Raw genomic sequence first — 19,582 nt, forward strand, 5'->3', positions numbered from 1 at the left:
ATTGTAACAAAACAGAATAACAGAGTTGGGAAGGGACCTTGGAGGTCTTCTAGTCCAACCCCCTGCTTAGGCAGGAAACTCTGCACCACTTCAGACAAAGGGTTATCCAACATCTTCTTAAAAACTTCCAGTGTTGGAGCATTCACAACTTCTGGAGGCAAGTTGTTCCACTGATTAATTGTTCTCACTGTCAGGAGATTTCTCCTTAGTTCTAAGTTGCTTCTCTCCTTGATTAGTTTCCACCCATTGCTTCTTGTCCTGCCTTCAGGTGCTTTGGAGAATAGCTTGACTCCCTCTTCTTTGTGGCAGCCCCTGAGATATTGGAAGACTGCTATCATGTCTCCCCTAGTCCTTCTTTTCATTAAACTAGACATACCCAATTCCTGTAACTCGTTTATATGTTTTAGCCTCCAGTCCCCTAATCATCTTTGTTGCTCTTCTCTGCACTCTTTCTAGAGTCTCCACATCTTTTTTTACATCGTGGTGACTAAAACTGAATGCAGTAATCCAAGCGTGGCCTTAGCAAGGCATTATAAAGTGGTATTAACACTTCAAGTGATCTTGATTCTATCCCTCTGTTAATGCAGCCTAGAACTGTGTTGGCTTTTTTGGCAGCTGCAGCACACGGCTGGCTCATATTTACTAGGACTCCAAGATCCCTCTCACAATTACTACTATTGAGCAACGTGCCATATATACTGTACCTGTGCATTTTGTTTTTCTTGCCTAAATGTAGAACCTTACTTTTTTCACCATAGAATTTCATTTTGTTAGATAGCGTCCAATGTTAAATCTGATTTCATAATTGAAATCAGAGCTTTACTCTTATATAAATATATATATCAATATAAACTATCTTGGGTCACCCTGAAGAGGTTGACAATGGGATTAAAAAAAAGCTTGAACAGCTGTTCAACAGCATTTTAGGACATGTCCAGAGGTGCTATTCAGCAGGTTCTGACAGGCTCTGGAGAATCGGTAGTAGAAATTTTGAGTAGTTCGGAGAACAGGCAAATACCATCTCTGGCTGGCCACAGAGTGGAGTGGGAATGGAGATTTTGCAATATCCTTCCCCCCCGGAGTGGGGAGGGAATGGGGATTTTGCAATATCCTTCTCGCAGGAGTGGGGAGGGAATGGGGATTTTGCAATATCCTTCCCCCAGGAGCGGGGAGGGAATGGGGATTTTGCAGTATCCTTCCCCTGCCACGCCCACCAAGCCACACCCATAGAACCGGTAATAAAAAAATTTGAATTCCGCCACTGGACACGTCCTTACCTTCTCGCAATACCAGCCGCAGCTGATGCCAGCGTTATCGTGCCCGATGGAGATGCGACTTAAGGGGCTAAGGAGAGCCGCAATTTCGATATTGAAAAGGTCGGTCCTGCTCCGTTCAAACTTCCCTCCTTCCAGAAAAATCTTCCCGCTGTTTTTCAGCCCTTTGGAGCCATGCAGGACAATATGAATTTTGGAGTTGGTTCCTGCCCCTCTGACGTCACCTGTGACCACTGCCACGTTGTAAACGATACCTGAGTAGAGGGAGGGGAGGGGAGTTAGAGAAGCAGAATGCAAAATGCAGTTACCACAACAACCTTACTAATAATGGGCTTATTACTAATCAGTGGTGGGATGCTGCTGGTTTACAACTGGTTCAGTGAGTGCGCGCTTCATGCGCATGTGCACCTAAGGCGCTTGCGCGCAGTGCTGAAAATGGTGCATTTAGAAGTTCAGCGGCTTATCGTCCCAGTCAGCAACGGTAAGTAGAATAGCAGGAGGGGAATCAGCTGTTCCACACGATTGAGATGAGCTACAAAGCAGGAAATAAAGGACAGGATAGAGCGGGGCAGGTGGGCGGGGCCAACTGATCGTGGGCGCTACCAGTTCACGTGAACCGGGCCGAACCAGCTGAGTACCACCTCTATTACTAATGGTAATTACTATTTCCGTCGTATTCAAGGTACAGCTACCTTGGGGGAACTATTCCCCACCCTATTCTATTCTATTCCATCCCCTCCCCTCCCCTCCCATCCCATTCCATTGAAAAATGTCAGTGAATATCTTTGAACCCTGATAGTCTAAATATCTTTCAATATTCTGCAAAGGCGCAGAGGCTGAACAGAAATATCAATGAGAATTTTTATCAGAGAAAGAGGCTAAATGGAGATGGGCAGATATGTTTAAATTAACAATGACGATTCGCAAAGTCAAGGGGGAAAGCCAGATTGGTTTAATGACCATGGTTGACTTAACAACTGCAGTGATTCACTTAACAACTGAACGGCAGGAAAAGCCGTAAGATTGGGCAAATCCTACGAATCAGAGTTGCCTTGTGCTAAGACGGGCGGCTAATAAATTTCATAAACAAACAAACAAAACAAAACAAAACTCGCTTAACAACTATCCACCTTAGGAATGGAAATGTTGGGCTCCATTGCTCATCGTAAGTCGAGGACTACCTGTATTGGGATCTGCAGTAGCGAGAGAACTTCTACAAAGTCACAGACTGAAGAAAACCTCTGGTTCCAAGCCAAAATTCTATTGCACAAAGTGACCGGGAAATTTTTTTTTTTTCCCCTGTCAAATAATGGCTGAGATAAATAATTGAGCCTCTTCAAAAGGGCAGCTACGCCAACGGAGGAATCGGCTGGCAGAAACCTTGGCTCATGATCAGCTTCCCAGCATGCCTGCTGTTTGCCCAGATGCTTCAGAGTTCTGCATTCTCCTTTGTTTCCTTTCCCCGGGGAGCAGGGGATTCTGGGTAGCTCATTAAGCGCCTTGGCGTGGTTTGGTTCAGAGTTCCCCGGAGAAGTCCAGGGATGCTTTTACGAAAGACGACTCCTGATTTTGCAACTTGGATTGGGCAAGAGAGCCTACGCTCATTCTTTGGCGTCTGACTTGCAAGATATAATGGCCCAACTTGGTAAACACAAGACATTAAGCCAACAAAGCAAAACAAAGCCTCCGCACTTGTTTCCTGCAGTGTTTTTCTTTTTCTTTTCTTTTTGCCCTCTCTTGTCTATTGCTCTTCTTTTAATTGGAGGGAAGAGAATTGGCTTTTGAAGTTTCCTTCAAAGGGGAAGAAAATCTCTGTGCAATTCTCAACGGGGTGGAAAGGACGAAGAGCTGGCCAAACGGTAAAATATGAATGTCCCGGCTCTCTCCGTGCAATTATTTCTCCAGCAAGTTGGGAACCTCTGTGGATTCGTCTGGTTTACTTAAACCTCAAAAGAAGAGATCAAGAAGGATCCTCTACAAGGGTTCCACCGTTTCCTTTTTCTCACCTGTTTTTCTTTTACGAGAGTCCTAATAACATTCTGTAGGGACACAGTGGCTTAGTGGCTAAGATGCTAAGCTTGTCGATCGAAAGGTCGGCAGTTCAGCGGTTTGAATCCCTAGTGCCGTGTAACGGGGTGAGCTCCCCGTTACTTGTCCCAGCTTCTGCCAATCTAGCAGTTCGAAAGCACGTAAAAAATGCAAGTAGGGACCACCTTTGGTGGGAAGGTAACAGCGTTCCATGTACCTTTGGCGTTGAGTCATGCCGGCTACATGACCACGGAGACGTCTTCAGACGGCTAATCTCAGTCCACCTGCCATCTCACATAAATCTCCATTCTGAGTGGTAGAGCATCCCCTCGCTTCCTTAAGACTACAGAGAAATACGCCACAGCTTTGCAACCTGCAATGTTTCAAACCAGCAAGCACATCAGGCGATACAGCAGAACTGGGATAAGGGGCAGCATTGCTGGGCTTCTACACTTCTCCATTCTCAAGATGCAGTAGGGCTGTATTACTATTGTCCTTCTCATCTCTCCTATTGGCATCTATGATTATCGCTTTGTTGTTTGACTGTATATGTACGCGTCAGTCCTGGGGGCCATCTTGTTCTTTGGATCTTCAGGGCTGCCACTTTTGGTGCTGTGGGAAACTGGGTGGGGGAGATTGCATGGAGTTGGAGAGCTATCTAGCCATAATAACATTCCTTTCTCTGAGAGTCAAGGACATTCGGCCAGCACCTGGAGTGGTGTGACTGGAAAGCATCTCCACTTGAGATGGTGTATTGACTGGACCAGGTGATGAACATGTGGGTGCAGGGGGAAGGGACTTGGACTTTCTTTTGGGTGGGGAAAACCTGAAAGCTTTCAGATTCGGGTTTTCCCAGATATGCCAATAGGACATCTCTAATAAAATGGAACTTTGAGGAACTTCTAGCCTCGGAATCTTCTTTTGTTGGAGGTGTTATTTGGAACCCTGACAGTACACTGAAAGCTTCTGCACTGGAGACAAATTTCTTGTGTGTCCAATCACACTGGGCCAATAAAGAATATTCTGTTCTGTTCTGTTCTGTTCTGTTCTGTTCTGTTCTGTTCTGTTCTGTTTTGTTCTGCTCTGCTCTGCTCTGCTCCTGCTCTGCTCTGCTCTGCTCTGCTCTGCTCCGTTCCGTTCCGTTCATATTCTATTCTATTCTATTCTATTCTATTCTATTCTATTCTATTCTATTCTATTCTATTCCAGTACAGTACAGTACAGTACAGTACAGTACAGTACATTACATATTTTCTATTTTATTTTGTTCTGTTCCGTTCCGTTCCGTTCCGTTCCATTCATATTCTATTCTATTCTATTCTATTCTATTCTATTCTATTCTATTCTATTCTATTCTATTCTATTCTATTCTATTCTATTCTATTCTATTCTATTCCATTCCATTCCATTCCATTCCATATTTTCTATTTTATTCTGTTCTGTTCTGTTCTGTTCTGTTCTGTTCTGTTCTACTCTACTCTACTCTACTCTACTCTACTCTACTCTACTCTCCCTCTATGCCTTGAGCCTTTCAACACCAGTTCATCCTCGGCTGTCTCGTATTCATCACTTTCCGCTCAAAAACACATTTACCGGTTGCCTCTGTTCCTCCCACAAGAATGTCGCGCTGGATTTTGCCATCATCTTCATCCAATGCAAACCAACGGCAGCTTGGGAACTCATACACTGACTTGTTGCCAATGTCTTCAATGATAACCTACGATCAGAGCAGAACGTCTCATCAGTGACGTGAGAAAGCGTAGAACCACCTGCCTTTCGACCGATTTTTGCAACTCACTCAGCAGATTTTTACCCACAGGTATTCGTTGAGAACATCGTCTTTCTTAACATAGCAACAGAGCAGGGGTGGGTTCTAAATTTTTTTACTATCGGTTCTGTGGGCGTGGCTTATTTTGTGGGTGTGGCTTGGAGGTCATGTGACTAGGTGGGCATGGCTAGCTGGTCAGAGTCATTTCTGGAAGGTCCTCGCACTTACGACCCAACTAATTTGTTTGCTTTTAACACTGATCAGCTGTAGGACGGCCCTTTGAAGCCCCGCGGCAAGAGTTTAAACAGTTTTTTTCCCTCTAGTCATCAGCTGGGACTCAGGAGGCAGCAATAGATTGGGGGTGGGACCAAATAAAAGGTAAGAATAATGTGGGGGAGTGGGGGGGGAGAACCGGTTCGGTGACATCATATCGTTACCGCTACCGGCTCGGCCGAACCGGACCGAACCGGGAGGAACCCACCACTGCAACAGAGTGGGAAGGGACCTTGGAAGTTTTCTAGGCCAGAGGTCCCCAAACTTGGCAACTTTAAGACTTGTGGACTTCAACTCCCAGAATTCCCCAGCCAACATGTCCACAAGTCTTAATTGCCACCTTTGAAGACCCTTGATCTAGTCCAACCCCCTGCTCAAGCAGGAGGCCTTATACCATTTTAGGTAAATGGCTGTTCAATCTCTGCTTAAAATCCTCCAGTATTGAAGCACCCACAACTTCTGGAGAAAAGCTGTTCCACTGATTAATTGCTCTAGCTGTCAGGTCCCTTCCAACTCTGTTAATCTGCTTCACAACCCCATCCACAGTGTTTTATTGTGTTGACAATAGGATAAGGATAAGGATAAGGATAATTTTATTTCTATACCGCCCCTCTCCCGAATGACTCGGGGCGGTGTACAGCCAGGTAAAACACAATACAAATATCACAATTTAAATTTAAAAATACTGTACTACCAAGGCGAAGAGCTAATGGTCTAAAGCACCCTGTTATTAAGACCAGCTGCCTGCAATTACTGCAGGTTCGAATCTCGCCAGGCTCAAGGTTGACTCAGCCTTCCATCCTTTCTAAGGTAGGTAAATTGAGGACCCATTTGTGGGGGCAAAGTCAGCTTAGACAAAGTCAGCAAAGACTTTTAATCATTTTTTTAAAAAAATTTTTTGATTTATATGCTACCCTTCTCCGGAGACTCAGGGCGGCTTACAATGTGCTAAGCAATAGCCTTCATCCTTTTGTATATTTATTGCTTAGCACATTGTAAGCCGCCCTGAGTCTCCGGAGAAGGGTAGCATATAAATCAAAAAAAATTTTTTTAAAAATGATTAAAAGTATTACATTTAAGGCCAATTAACTAAAAAAACCCAAAAATTTAAGAACTCTGAATTTAAAACTCAATTATGAAGCTTTGCCCTGCCTGTCGGAAGAGCAGGGTCTTAAGAGCACAGCGGAAAACTCGGAGGTCAGAGATCTTGCGTAATAGTTTTTTTTTTTTTTAAAGAATCCAAACAGATGTCTTAATTTTTGCATCCATCTCACCGGCAAAAATTGCTTACCAATCCCACCTCCCCAAAATAAGCAGTTTCTCAGTTGGCTGCTTAAGGAACGGCACAGCTGGAGGTGAGAGGTGGGCAAGCAAAACTGAGCCTGTATGGAATCTAGGTTGCATGCTCCTCCACCCCCCCCACCCCGCTTGGTCCATGGAAAACTACTCAAAATTTCCGCTACTGATTCTCCCGAACTGGTCAGAACCTGCTGAATACCACCTCTGAAACATCTTGCCTCCAGAGATGGTGGGTGTTCCATCACTTAAGTTTTTAAGAAGAGACTGGACAGACACTTGTTGGAAATGGTGTAGGTTCTCCTGCTTGAGCAGGGGGCTGGACTAGAAGACCTCCAAGGTCAATTCCAGCCACTGGTGGGTTGCCCCCCAGCTTGCACCGGTTCTATAGAACCGGTAGTAAAACGGGCGGGAGGCTCCACCCACTAACCCTGACGTCATCAGAAGCGATCTGGGCATGCGAAGTGAGCGAAGTGAGCGCACGCTCGCAACCCCACTGCGAACCGGTAGTAAAGTTAAGTAGAAACCCCCCCCTACATGGGGCTCCCCCTGAAGAGCACTCGGAGGCTCCAACTGGTCCAGAATGCAGCCGCGCGGGTGGTTATGGGTGCAACTCGTTGCGCCCATGTAATACCCCTCCTGCGCGAGCTGCACTGGCTCCCAGTGGTTTTCCGGGTGCAATTCAAGGTGTTGGTTACCACCTTTAAAGCGCTCCATGGCATAGGACCAGGGTATTTATGGGACCGCCTTCTGCCACCAACAGCCTCCCACCAATCAGTTCACTCCCACAGAGAGGGACTCCTCAGGGTGCCGTTGTTGCCGGCCGTTATGCCGGCTGGCAACAATCAGGAGGAAAGCCTTCTCAGTGGGAGCTCCTGCCCTTTGGAACGAACTGCTCCCGAAAATACGTACAATCTCTGATCTCCGGGTTTTTCGCTGTGCCCTCAAAACTCTACTGTTCCAACAGGCGGGGCTGTCTATTTAAGTGGTTTTTAAATTGGAGTTTTAACTTGGGGTTTTAAATTTTGGCCGAAACTGTTCAATTGATTTTAATTACTTTTTAATGATGATGTCTGTATATTTATGTTTTTAAATTGGCTGTACACCGCCCCGAGTCCTTCGGGAGAAGGGCGGTATATAAATAAAATTAACATAACAATTAACATAACCCCTGCTTCCAGCTCTATTCTGATTCCCTATACTTCAGATATATACCTTCAGCTTATACTTTCAGAAGTTAGTCCTCAGCAGTTGTGAAATCCAAATTTTTTTACTCCCGGTTCTGTGGGTGTGGCTTGGTGGACGTGGCTTGGTGGGTATGGCAGGAGAAGAATACTGCAAAATCTCCATTCTCTCCCCACTCCAGGGGAAGAATACTGCAAAATCCCCATTCCTTCCCCACTCTCGGGCCAGCCAGAGGTGGCATTTGCCGGTTCTCCGAATGGCTCAAAATTTCCACTACCGGTTCTCCAGAACCAGTCAGAACCTGCTGGATTTCACCTCTGATCCTCAGGCAGGGCACAGAGGCTTATAGAGAAGGAAGAATCTTCCCCTTTGTCCTTGCATTCAGATACAGGGTTAAGGCAAACCTAATTAAGATCTCTTTGGCCTAAGTAATGAATTAATAACTTATAGCAAACCTTATCAAGGAACCATCCGGCTGAGCTTCCCTTGTTGTTATGCCCAATGGTGATTTTCCTGAGCCTGCCCAGATTGGGAGCATCAAGGGTGAACTTGTCTTCTGACCCTCTCTCAAAATTGTCCTTGTCATTGTCCAACCTGCGCTCTCCTAGGCAACAGATATAATCAAAGATAAACAAATATGGAGCGAGCGAGAGAGGAGAGAGAGAGAGGAGAGAGAGAGAGAGGAGAGAGAGATCCCGTTGCAAACCAGTAGTAAAGGTAAGTAGAACCCACCCCTACCCCAAACCATTGTCTCATCATCGTGGTTCAAACATACCCATTGAACGGGAACCCATCAATTCTCTAGATAACTAATTGCACAGTGAAATCACTGTTAAATTTCAGTTTTGGTCCAGGAGTTGAGGATCTTGAACATAGCCCAAGAAGCAACACAACTTTGTCACAATGGCGTAAGTCTTAATCCTGGGAACTGTGATTTGATAGACGCTCTGAAAGGAAGTATTTATTTTATTTATCGTATTTAAGAACCACCCATTTTCCTCATGGAGGGAGGACATTAGTCTACATAAAGTAGTGGTCAAAATTGTGGAAACCTTTTGGGAAAAGTGTATTTTTGAGATTTGATGGCTAATAACACCACCTTTTTTTGGAGTTTCAAGATAATCCTATTCCACTGCTGGAATGGCCTGGGAATAGCCTAGACCTTAATCCAATTGAAAATCTATGGAGCCGACTAAAGACTGACTATTGTTAGTCAGAAGCGATCCAGCAATAAAACCCAGTTAATAGAAGCCATCATTCAATCTTGGTTTCACATGATAACACCTGCAGAACTAAAAGACTTGGTTTACTCCATGGGAAGACGTTGTAAGCTCGTAATTCATGCTAAAGATCACCCAACTAAGTATTAACTGACATGGTGATAATTTTTGTATATCTCGTTTTTTCTATGGTGATAATTTTTGTATATCTCATTTTTTTCTACGTGTTTCATTTTTCTTCTTTATAGTGTAACTGCTATTCTAATAGCAAATCCTTCATATAAGTTTTTTTAAAAAAATTGATTTATATGCTGCCCTTCTCTGGAGACACAGGGAGGCATACAATGCGTTAAGCAATAGCCTTCATACTTTTGTATTTTTATACAAAGTCAGTTTATTGGCCCCACAAACTGGGTCCTCAATTTACCTACCTTAGAAAGGATAGAAGGCTGAGTCAACCTTGAGCCTGGTGAGAATTGAACTCGCAGTAATTGCAGACAGCTAGTGTTAATCACAATGCTATCAGTCTGCTGAGCCACCAGGCCCGTGCATTACATTCTTGGTTAAATTAAGTTATTGCGTTACATCCTTGGTTAAATTATCTTTCCATTGATATATCATTTTATGGTACTACTCCAAAAAGAAGTGGTGTTATTAGCTAGTTTTAGAAAATACACTTTTCCCAAAAGGTTTCCACAATTTTGGCCACTACTGTAAGTAATGTGTACATTAGGGGATGTTACCTGTATCTCCGTTCTGCCCAAAAATGTTAATGAAAACATCAGCATCTGTTCCACTGCCATTGACATCACCTGTAAACACTCGGACCACATATTTGTTAACTGCAAGGGAAAAAAACACATTATACAATTAATTAAAACCGAACCAGGTAGATGCCTGTGGAATGATCAAGCAAGCCGGAAGTAGTAATAGCAATAGCTATGAGTCCGTTGGAGATAGGGCGGCATATAAATCTAATAAAATAAATAAATAATAAAATAATAGCACTTAGACTTATATACCGCTTCACAGTGCTTTTACAGCCCTCTCTAAGCAGCTTATAGAATCAGCCTATTGCCCCCAACAATCTGGGTCCTCATTTTACCCACCTCGGAAGGATGGAAGGCTGAGTCAGCCTTGAGACTGGTGGGATTCGATCTGCCAAATTGCAGGCAGCCGGCAGTCAGCAGAAGGAGCCTGCAGTACTGCACTCTAACCACTGCGCCACCATGGCTCTTTTTTTTTTTAATTTGATTTATATGCCGCCCTTCTCCGGAGACTCAGGGCGGCTTACAATGCGTTAAGCAATAGCCTTCATACTTTTGTATATTTATACAAAGTCAGCTTATTGCCCCCACAAACTGGATCCTCGTGTAGCTCATGTACCACAAACATGTGTTTGCATTTGAATTTACATGTAAGCTGTGAATCCACCATCTCATGGAAAAATAATCATTCTTTTTTTGGGGAATTGCAACATCCTTAGGACACAGCTAGATTGGTTGCGCTGATGCTCCAGGGAGGTGACCCAGCAAAAAATTATAATATCCATTCCTGTCCCAAAGGTGTTTTTCCCAAAAGGCTACTAGGTTTTCTTGGTTGTTGTTTTTTTTTCTTTGAAATATTTCGCTTTGAATGGTGTGGGAGTAGGAATGGATTTCCAGAGGCAAAAAATTGCAGACTACAGGAACCAGAAGCACTAACTTAGGTGGCCCTGGGAACACAGATAAACTTCCAAGTGCTTCAAGGACCTTCTAAAAGGATGCAAATCAGTAGTGGGTTTCCAAAAATTTTACCACCGGTTCTGTGGGTATGGCTTGGTGGACATGGCACAGGAAGAATACTGCACAGTGGTGGGATTCAAATAATTTAACAACTCTGCCCTAATGATTTCTTCCAACAACCAATTCACCAAACTGCTCAGAAAGTTAACAACCGGTTCTCCCAAAGTGGAGCGAACCGGCTGAATCCCACCATTGATACTGCAAAATCTCCATTCCCACCCCACTCCAGGGGAAGGTTACTGCAAAATCCCCATTTCCTCCCGATCAGCTGGGACTTGGGAGGCAGAGAATAGATGGGGGCGGGACCAGTCAGAATTTTTACTACCGGTTCTCCGAACTACTCAAAATTTCCGCTACCAGTTCTCCAGAACTGGTCGGAACCTGCTGAAACCCACCTCTGATGCAAATGACCAGCTGTCTGCAAGGAGTATAAATCCTTCCCTTCCCCACTATCCTGTCAAAAGCGGAAGAAGCTTCTTGGATGAGAAGCGAAACGTCTTCAAAGAAAAAAAACACAAAAGTCCAGTTTGCCTCCTGAAAAAAGCACCTTTGGGACAAGCATTTATTTTTATTTATTTATTAATTCAACTTATATACCGCCCTTCTCCCCAACTATGAGCTGGATGACTGAGAATCTCCACAGACATATTGCATTGGTTTATAACAAACCTTTGAACTAGTGCTCTAAAGCAGGGGTCTCCAATGCAATTTTAAGACTTGTGGACTTCAACTCCCAGAATTCCTCAGCCAGCTTTGCTGGGAGTTGAAGAATTCTGGGAGTTGAAGTCCACAAGTCTTAAAATTGCCAAGGTTGGAGACCCCTGCTCTAAAGTAGTTGTCCAGCTCCCTCTACTGGTCAGATAAAAATTCGATGGCTACTTATAAATTAGCTTTTGTTCTAAAACTGAACATCTGGTGCAGAATTTAGAGAACCCAAAAAACCCACAGCTTTCTAGTCTCTTTCATATTAAAAGAAAGAAAGAAAGAAAGGAGTTGATGCAATCCAAAACCTGAAAGGAAGGCAGAGATAAAAAGAAAGGCAAAATGAAATTTTTGAATACATTTGGGGTATATAACTAATGGGAATTAAGGATGGAGTAAACCCCCCCCCCCCGGTTGGGAAGGTCGAAAGAGTCACTGCAAGCTGCAGTTGTGTTGAAAAAACACACCGTGCCCGCATCACGACACCCCAGTTGCCATCTCACCAATATTAGGAACATAATTTGCAGCTGAATATATTAGCCACTCTGTTGGCCTTTGTTATATAATCTTCCTTTCTAAAATTTGCTTTCTTTTTTTTTTTTTTAAGTGACGTTAATTTCACACAGGCTTGAATTACTGCGCACTTTCCACCGTGCTCTTAAGACCCTCCTATTCCAGCAAGCCGGCCTGGCCTAATTTTCTCCCCTTTCTTTTAAATTTTTAAATTGGAATTTTAATTTGTTTTAAATTATTGGGATTTTTAAATTGTCTTGGGCTAAATTATTTAATTTGGTTTTAATTATGTTTCTAATTTTTGTTTTTATGTATTTTATTCTGTGCCTGTTCACCACCCTGAGTCCTTTGGGAGTAGGGCGGTATATAAATGTAATAAAACATAAAACATAAAACAAACTAACTAACAGAATAACAGAGGTGGAAGGGACTTTGGAGGCCTTCTAGTTCAATTCCCTGTTCAAGGAGGAAACCTATACCACCATGATGGAGAACCTATGGCATGTGTGCCCAAAGTGGCACGCGAAACCATGTTGCCTGGCACGCGCGGCCTTGCCTGTTTTTCTTCCGGGTTTCTGGCATGCATGCGCGTGCGATGATCCGCTGTCCTTCGCGCGTGCAGCAGTGCCGAAAACCAGCTGGTGGATGCACGCCAACCGGCTGATCGTCGGGTGCACTTGTGCGCTAGAATACGGAAGTTTGGCTTTTCCGGAGCGCAATCCCTTCGCATGCGTGGCAGTGCCGAAAATTGGCCTGCACTTGCACACCGGCCAGCTGATTGTAAGGTGCGCATGCACGCTAGAACCTGGAAGTTCAGCTTTTCCAGAGCGTGGCCCCGACAGGTGCGCACGCAATGTTTCCACGCCTGTCTGTTGTTTCCTGACTGTTTCACCATCACTGCTATACCATTTCAGACAAATGGTTATCCAATATCTTCTTTAAAACTTCCAGTGTTGGAGCACTCACAACTTTTGAAGGCAAGTTGTTCCACTGATTAATTGTTCTGTCAGGAAGTTTCTCCTTAGTTCTAGGTTGTTTCTCTCCTCGGTTAGTTTCCATCCATTGTTTCTTGTCCTGCCTTCAGGTGCTTTGGAGAATAGTTTGACTCCCTTTTCTTTGTGGCAGCCCCTGAGATATCAGAAGACTGCTATCATGTCTCCCTAGTCTGTTTATTATGTTTACAAATAACTCAGGGTAACAAACATATCCAACATACCTTCCTCCTCTTATTTTCCCCATAACAACAACCCTGTAAAGTCAATTGGATTGAGAGAGTGTTACTGGCCCAAAGTCACCCAGCTGGCTTTTATGGCTAAGGTGGGACTAGAACCCACAATCTTCTGGTGATTGGTCCAAAGACACCCAGCTGGTTTTAATGGCTAAGGCGGGACTAGAATCCACAATCTTCTGGTGATTGGTCCAAAGTCACTCAGCTGGTTTTCATGGCTAAGGTGGGACTAGAACCCACAATCTTCTGGTGATTGGTCCAAAGTCATTCAGCTGGTTTTCATGGCTAAGGTGGGACTAGAACCCACAATCTTCTGGTGATTGGTCCAAAGACACCCAGCTGGTTTTCATGGCTAAGGCGGGACTAGAACCCACAATCTTCTGGTGATTGGTCCAAAGTCATTCAGCTGGTTTTCATGACTAAGGTGGGATTAGAACCCACAATTTTCTGGTGATTGGTCCAAAGACACCCAGCTGGTTTTAATGGCTAAGGTGATACTAGAACCCACAATCTTCTGGTGATTGGTCCAAAGTTACTCAGCTGGTTTTCATGGCTAAGGCGGGACTAGAACCCACAATCTTCTGGTGATTGGTCCAAAGTCACTCAGCTGGTTTTCATGGCTAAGGTGGGATTAGAACCCACAATCTTCCGGTGATTGGTCCAAAGTTACTCAGCTGGTTTTCATGGCTAAGGCGGGACTAGAACCCAGTCTCCTGGTGATTGGTCCAAAGTCACCCAGCTGGTTTTCATGGCCAAGATGGGACTTGAACCCATAGTCTCCTGCTTTCTAGCCCGGTGCCTTAACCACTAGACCAAACTGGCTCTCGCATCCCTGATGTTGCTGGCACCCATTTCGAGAGAACCTTGTTAGGGTTAAGGAATGATAGCAATCATCAGTAGTGGGATCGATTAAGGAAGTGCACTAAATTATAACTGCAAGAAAGAGTAGCATGAATGTTTGGAAAGAGTAAGCGTGAATGTCTGTCCAATTTGCAAGCCAAGAATGTGTAAAGACTGTGAACACATTTCTTGATTCTGAAGTTCCGACTGTAGAAGGCCAACAGAAAGGCCGTAAAGGCATATGTCAAAGCACTGGACGAACCTTTCTTTTCCTTTTGGTATTTGAGAGTTATGCAGCCAGTGGTGGGATTCAGCCGGTTCGTGCCGGTTCGTGCAAACCGGTAGTTAAATTGCTGGCTGGCTCCGCCCCTCCCCACCTCGCCCCTTCCAGGAGTCCCCATTTTGGCTCCCAGGTAAGTGCAGGGAGGCCTCCTAGGCCCAAAATGTGCCGCGGGAGGGGGACGCCCTCCTCACGGCCCGTTTTTCCTCCCAGGAGGCTGCAAGGAGGCTTACTAGGCCCAAAATGGGGTGTGGGGGGAGGCGCATCCACCCCATGGCCAGTTTTTGCTCCCAGGGTGGTGCAGGAGGCCGAGTGCTGCCTGTCACACACCCCTGGCCACACCCACCATGGCCATGCCCACCCAGCCGGTCATTAGGGCAAAGAAAAGGTTGTTAAATTATTTGAATCCCACCACTGTATGCAGCCCTCTGGTCTCTCTGATTACTCAAGAAACAATATTCACCGTCCTGTTGATTTTAACCTGGCAGAAAGGAAATGCTGGACCGAAGCCTAGTTTTAAACATGAACTCAGCACCTTGGCAACCGGCAAGAAAGAAAAATTTCGACTATCCAGTGGATCTTTTACAGCTGCGTGTCTACATATCTGGTATTTTCTTTCTTTGGCACAGCGCAGATTTTGAAAATGTGAAGCGGAGTAGAAGTGAAATGAAGAAGAGGAATCGTGTTCTAATAATATTCGGAACAGAATGGCTGCCATTCCTATAAGCAAGAAAAAGTGTAAAGTAGATGCCTTCTTAATATAAGATTGGAGCAAACCAAGACTCTAACATTTTGTGTCACCTGATAGCCAGCTAAAAGTCTATGGAGATTCTCAGTTATTCTAAGTCATGGTTGTCCCAAAGGTACTTTGTGGCCAAAATTGTGAAAACCTTTTGGGAAAAGTGTATTTTTGAGATTTGATGGCTTAGGGCCGGGGTACTTACGGGACCGCCTTCTGCCACCAATAGCCTCCCACCGGCCGGTTCGCTCCCACAGAGTGGGCCTCCTCAGGGTGCCGTCGGCCAGACAATGCCAGCTGGCGACCCCCAGGAGGAGAGCCTTCTCTGTGGTGGCACCTACCCTATGGAACAATCTACCTGCAGAGATACGAGTGATCTCCGACCTCCGGACTTTTCGTCGGGCCCTAAAAACTTACTTTTTTAGCCAGTTAGCCAGTCTGTCTTGATTTTATGGTTGGTTTTAAAATTTGATACGGATTTTAAATTGACAAGTTTTAAATTACGGGCCAAATTTATTTAATTATTTTAAATCTATTTTTAACTGTAATGTTATGTATAAATGTTTTTATTTTGGCTGTTCACCGCCCTGAGTCCGAAAGGAGAAGGGCGGTATAGAAGTTTGAATAATAAAAAAATAAATAATAAAAATAATAATAATAATAACACCACTTTTTTTGGAGTTTCAAGATAATCCTATTCCACCCATTGAACGGGAACCCATCAATTCTCTAGATAACTAATTGCACAGTGAAATCACTGTTAAATTTCAGTTTTGGTCCAGGAGTTGAGGATCTTGAACATAGCCCAAGAAACCACACAACTTTGTCACAATGGCGTAGGTCTTAATCCTGGGAACTGTGATTTGATAGACGGTCTGAAAGGAAGTATTTATTTTATTTATCATATTTAAAAACCACCCATTATCTTCATGGAGGGAGTAGCTTACTTTATTCTACATTAGTCTACATAAAGTAGTGGTCAAAATTGTGGAAACCTTTTGGGGAAAGTGTATTTTTGAGATTTGATGGCTAATAACACCACCTTTTTTTTTTTGGAGTTTCAGGATAATCCTATTCCACTGCTGGAATGGCCTGGGAATAGCCCAGACCTTCACCCAATGGAAAATCTATGGAGCCGACTGAAGAAACTTGTTAGTCAGAAGCGACCCAGCAATAAAACCCAGTTAATAGAAGCCATCATTCAATCTTGGTTTCACATCATAACAGCTGCGGAACTAAAAGACTTGGTTCGCTCCATGGGAAGACGTTGTAAGGCCGTAATTCATGCTAAAGGTTACCCAACTAACTGACATGGGGATCATTTTTGTATATCTCGTTTTTTCTACGTGTTTCACTTTTCTTCCTTGTACTGTAACTGCTATTCTAATAGCAAATCCTTCATAAAAGTTATTGCATTACATTCTTGATTAAATTATCTTTCCATTGATATATAATTTTATGGTACTGCTCAGTGGTGAAATCTAAAATGTGTTACTACCGGTTCTGTGGGCGTAGCTTGCGGGGGGAGGGTAATGTAACTGGGTAGGTATGGCCAATTTTTATTTATTTATTTTTACTTTTAAAACCATTTTTTCTACAACCTTTTCGGTGAAAAGGTTGTAAAAAAATGCTTTCAAAAGGCTCTGATGATCCCAGCTGAGTTGCCTGATTGGCAGAGACTTTTTTTCTTTTAAATGCCTCTGCCGATCAAGCAACTCAGCTTGGATCATCACAGGCATTTAAAAGAAAAAAACCCTCATATTGGCATAAGTGATGAAAACCGACTCTGAATATTCCCGCAGTTTTCAACTAATTAAAAGTAAAAGTTCCTCCCGTTTCCCAAGCAGTCAGTCACACAGTCCAATCAAGGTCCCATCCAGTTGCCAGGCAACATTGCTCCTCCTCTCCCTGGCCACCTGTGGGAATGTCCTTGGTTCCCAGGAGAAAGTATTTTGTTTCAACTACAAGCCCCCTCTATCTCTATTCCCCTCTCCTTATCCCTCAGCTCCGGTGTGGCAACACTGAAGCCTCAAAATGGCCTCAGCTTCAGGATTGACAAGAGGGTTGGGCTCGAAGACCTCCAAGCTCCCTTCCAACTCTGTCGTTCTGTTTCTATAGCTAATGTTCTTTTAAAGACCAACCAAGAATTTCTCTTCCATCTCCCACAGGAAGACATCTTCACAATGGAAGCTGTCGACCTTGGAAGCATCTGTCAAGGGGGCAGCTGGATTCACTTAACAACTGTGTTTCTAACTTAATAACTGCGGTGATTCGCTGTTGCAAGAAAGGTCGGAAAATGGGGCAAAACTCCCTTAACTGCCATCTCTCTTAGCAACAGAAATGTTGGACTCAATTGTGGTCGTAGGCTGAGGGACCGCAGGGATGCTACAATGGTCATAAGTGTGAAAAAAAGATCATGTCACTCATTTTGAGGTGGGGGGTAACTTCAGTCATTAAACGAAAGGTTGTAAGTTAAGGATCACCTGCATGTAGTTGTGGAGCTCCAGAATTATCCATACTAGAGGGAAGATTTATGAATATGATATATTCTATATTATTATTTATTGGTTAATCTTTAGTGAGATTCACAGCCTTTGAGGCTGATTAATAGCTCAGCAGCTCGAGTCCTAACCAAGGACCTAGGAACTGTTAAGGTATCGTCGGAGGATGTAAGCTGTTCCGAGTAAGGTGGTTTTTTGTAGAGTCAAAATGTTCAAGTCCGGCAAATTTAGAATTTCTAAATAGCGGGGTAGCCCTTTGGGTATTGCTCCGAGGGCTCCAATTACAATCGGGACAACACACGATTTCTTTTTCCACAGTCGCTCAACTTCAATTTGTAAGTCCCGGTACTTTGTGATTTTTTCTTGCTGCTTATCTTCAATTCGTGCATCACCAGGTATTGCAATGTCAATGAACCATACTTTTTTCTTTTCAACTATTGTTATGTCAGGTGTGTTGTGGACCAAGTGCCTGTCAGTCTGAATCCTAAAGTCCCACAAGATCTTGAGTTTCTCATTCTCTAAAACTTTCTCAACCTGATGTTCCCAGTGGTTTTTGCTGTACTCAAATCCAAACTTCTGGCACAATTTCCAGTGAATGATTTTAGCAACACGGTCATGGCGTTGTAGGTAGTCAGTTTGTGAAATTTTGCTGCACCCACTGATCAGGTGGTCAACTGTCTCTTCTTTTTCATTGCAGAGGCGGCATTTGCTGTTGGTGGTAACATGTTGAATTTTTGCCTTCATACAGTTTGTGGCTAGGGCTTGTTCTTGAGCTGCCAAAATAAAGCTTTCTGTTTCTTTTTTCAGTACTCCTGATCTTAACCAGTTCCAAGTTAGTTTCTGGTCAGCTTTGCCTTCAATACTTTTCAAGTATTGGCCATGCAGAGCTTTGTGTTTCCAATTTTCAGCTCGCTGCTCAATTACTTCTTTCTTATATTCTGCTTTTGTTTTAGTTGTCTTTAAAAGGCCTCCTTTATTTACTTCCTTAATCATTGGTTCTTCACTTTTCTGGATGTAACCATTCAAGCTGCATTTTTCTTCTTCCACAGTCTGCTTTACTTGTAGGAGTCCTCGACCACCCTCTGCTCTTGGTAAATATAATCGGTCAACATCACTTTTAGGGTGCAAGGCATGATTCATTGTCATAAGCTTCCTTGTTTTTCTGTCCAAATTGTCTAACTCCATCTGGGTCCAGTCAATTATTCCTGCAGAGTATCTAATCACAGGTATAGCCCAGGTATTTATGGCTTTTATGATGTTTCCTCCACTCAATTTGGACATTAATATCTTACGAATCCGTTGAATGTACTTGGCTGAAGTTAATTCCTTGACTTTATTATGCATTAAGTCAGAGGCTTCTAAAATCCCCAAGTACTTGTAGCCTTCTTCTGATTTTACTGCCTTTATCATTTCTTCATTCTCTAGTTCTATTCCATCCTCTTCTATGATCTTGCCTGCTTTGGTTGCTATTGTTGCACATTTGTCAATTCCAAACTGCATACCAATGTCTTGGCTGAATTCTTTTGTGTTTTCAATTAATAAATTCAGTTCAGCTTTTGTTTTACCAAACAGCTTCAAATCATCCATGTACATCAAGTGCGAGATTTTCAGTCCTTTCTTTGCAAGTTCATATCCACAGTTCATCTTCTTCAAAATGATTGTCAGTGGTAGCATTGAGAGTATAAAAAGTAGGGGTGAAAGGGAATCGCCCTGGAAAATGCCTCGTTTAATTTCAACTTCACCCAGTTCTTCTTCATTAGCCATAAGTTTTGTTTTCCAGAGGTTCATTGAAGATTCCATGAATTTTTGTATGTTGCTGCGGATGCCTAATATTTCCAGGCATTTCTTGATCCAGCTATGGGGAACTGAATCAAATGCTTTCTTATAGTCTATCCAAGCCATGAACAGGTTGGTTCGTCTTTTCTTTGAGTTCTTTAGGATTAGCTTGTCG

General features: G+C 43.6%; 1 protein-coding gene across 1 annotated transcript in view; it reads right to left on the reverse strand.

Annotated features, from left to right (window-relative positions):
* Nucleotides 1–19,582, reverse strand: part of LOXHD1 (lipoxygenase homology PLAT domains 1) — a 257,303-nt gene that overhangs the window by 199,378 nt on the left and 38,343 nt on the right. The window contains exons 6-9 of the mRNA XM_087885022.1: nt 9,788–9,886; nt 8,280–8,428; nt 4,896–5,019; nt 1,278–1,528 (exon numbers count right to left, since the gene is read on the reverse strand). Of these exons, the coding sequence (XP_087741148.1) occupies nt 1,278–1,528; nt 4,896–5,019; nt 8,280–8,428; nt 9,788–9,886 (623 nt within the window). The remainder of the gene's footprint in view (nt 1–1,277; nt 1,529–4,895; nt 5,020–8,279; nt 8,429–9,787; nt 9,887–19,582) is intronic.

This window comes from Pantherophis guttatus, chromosome 2 (genome assembly GCF_059756535.1).
Source record: "Pantherophis guttatus breed Tessera chromosome 2, ASM5975653v1, whole genome shotgun sequence".
In the NCBI taxonomy this organism is placed as follows: Eukaryota; Metazoa; Chordata; class Lepidosauria; order Squamata; family Colubridae; genus Pantherophis; species Pantherophis guttatus.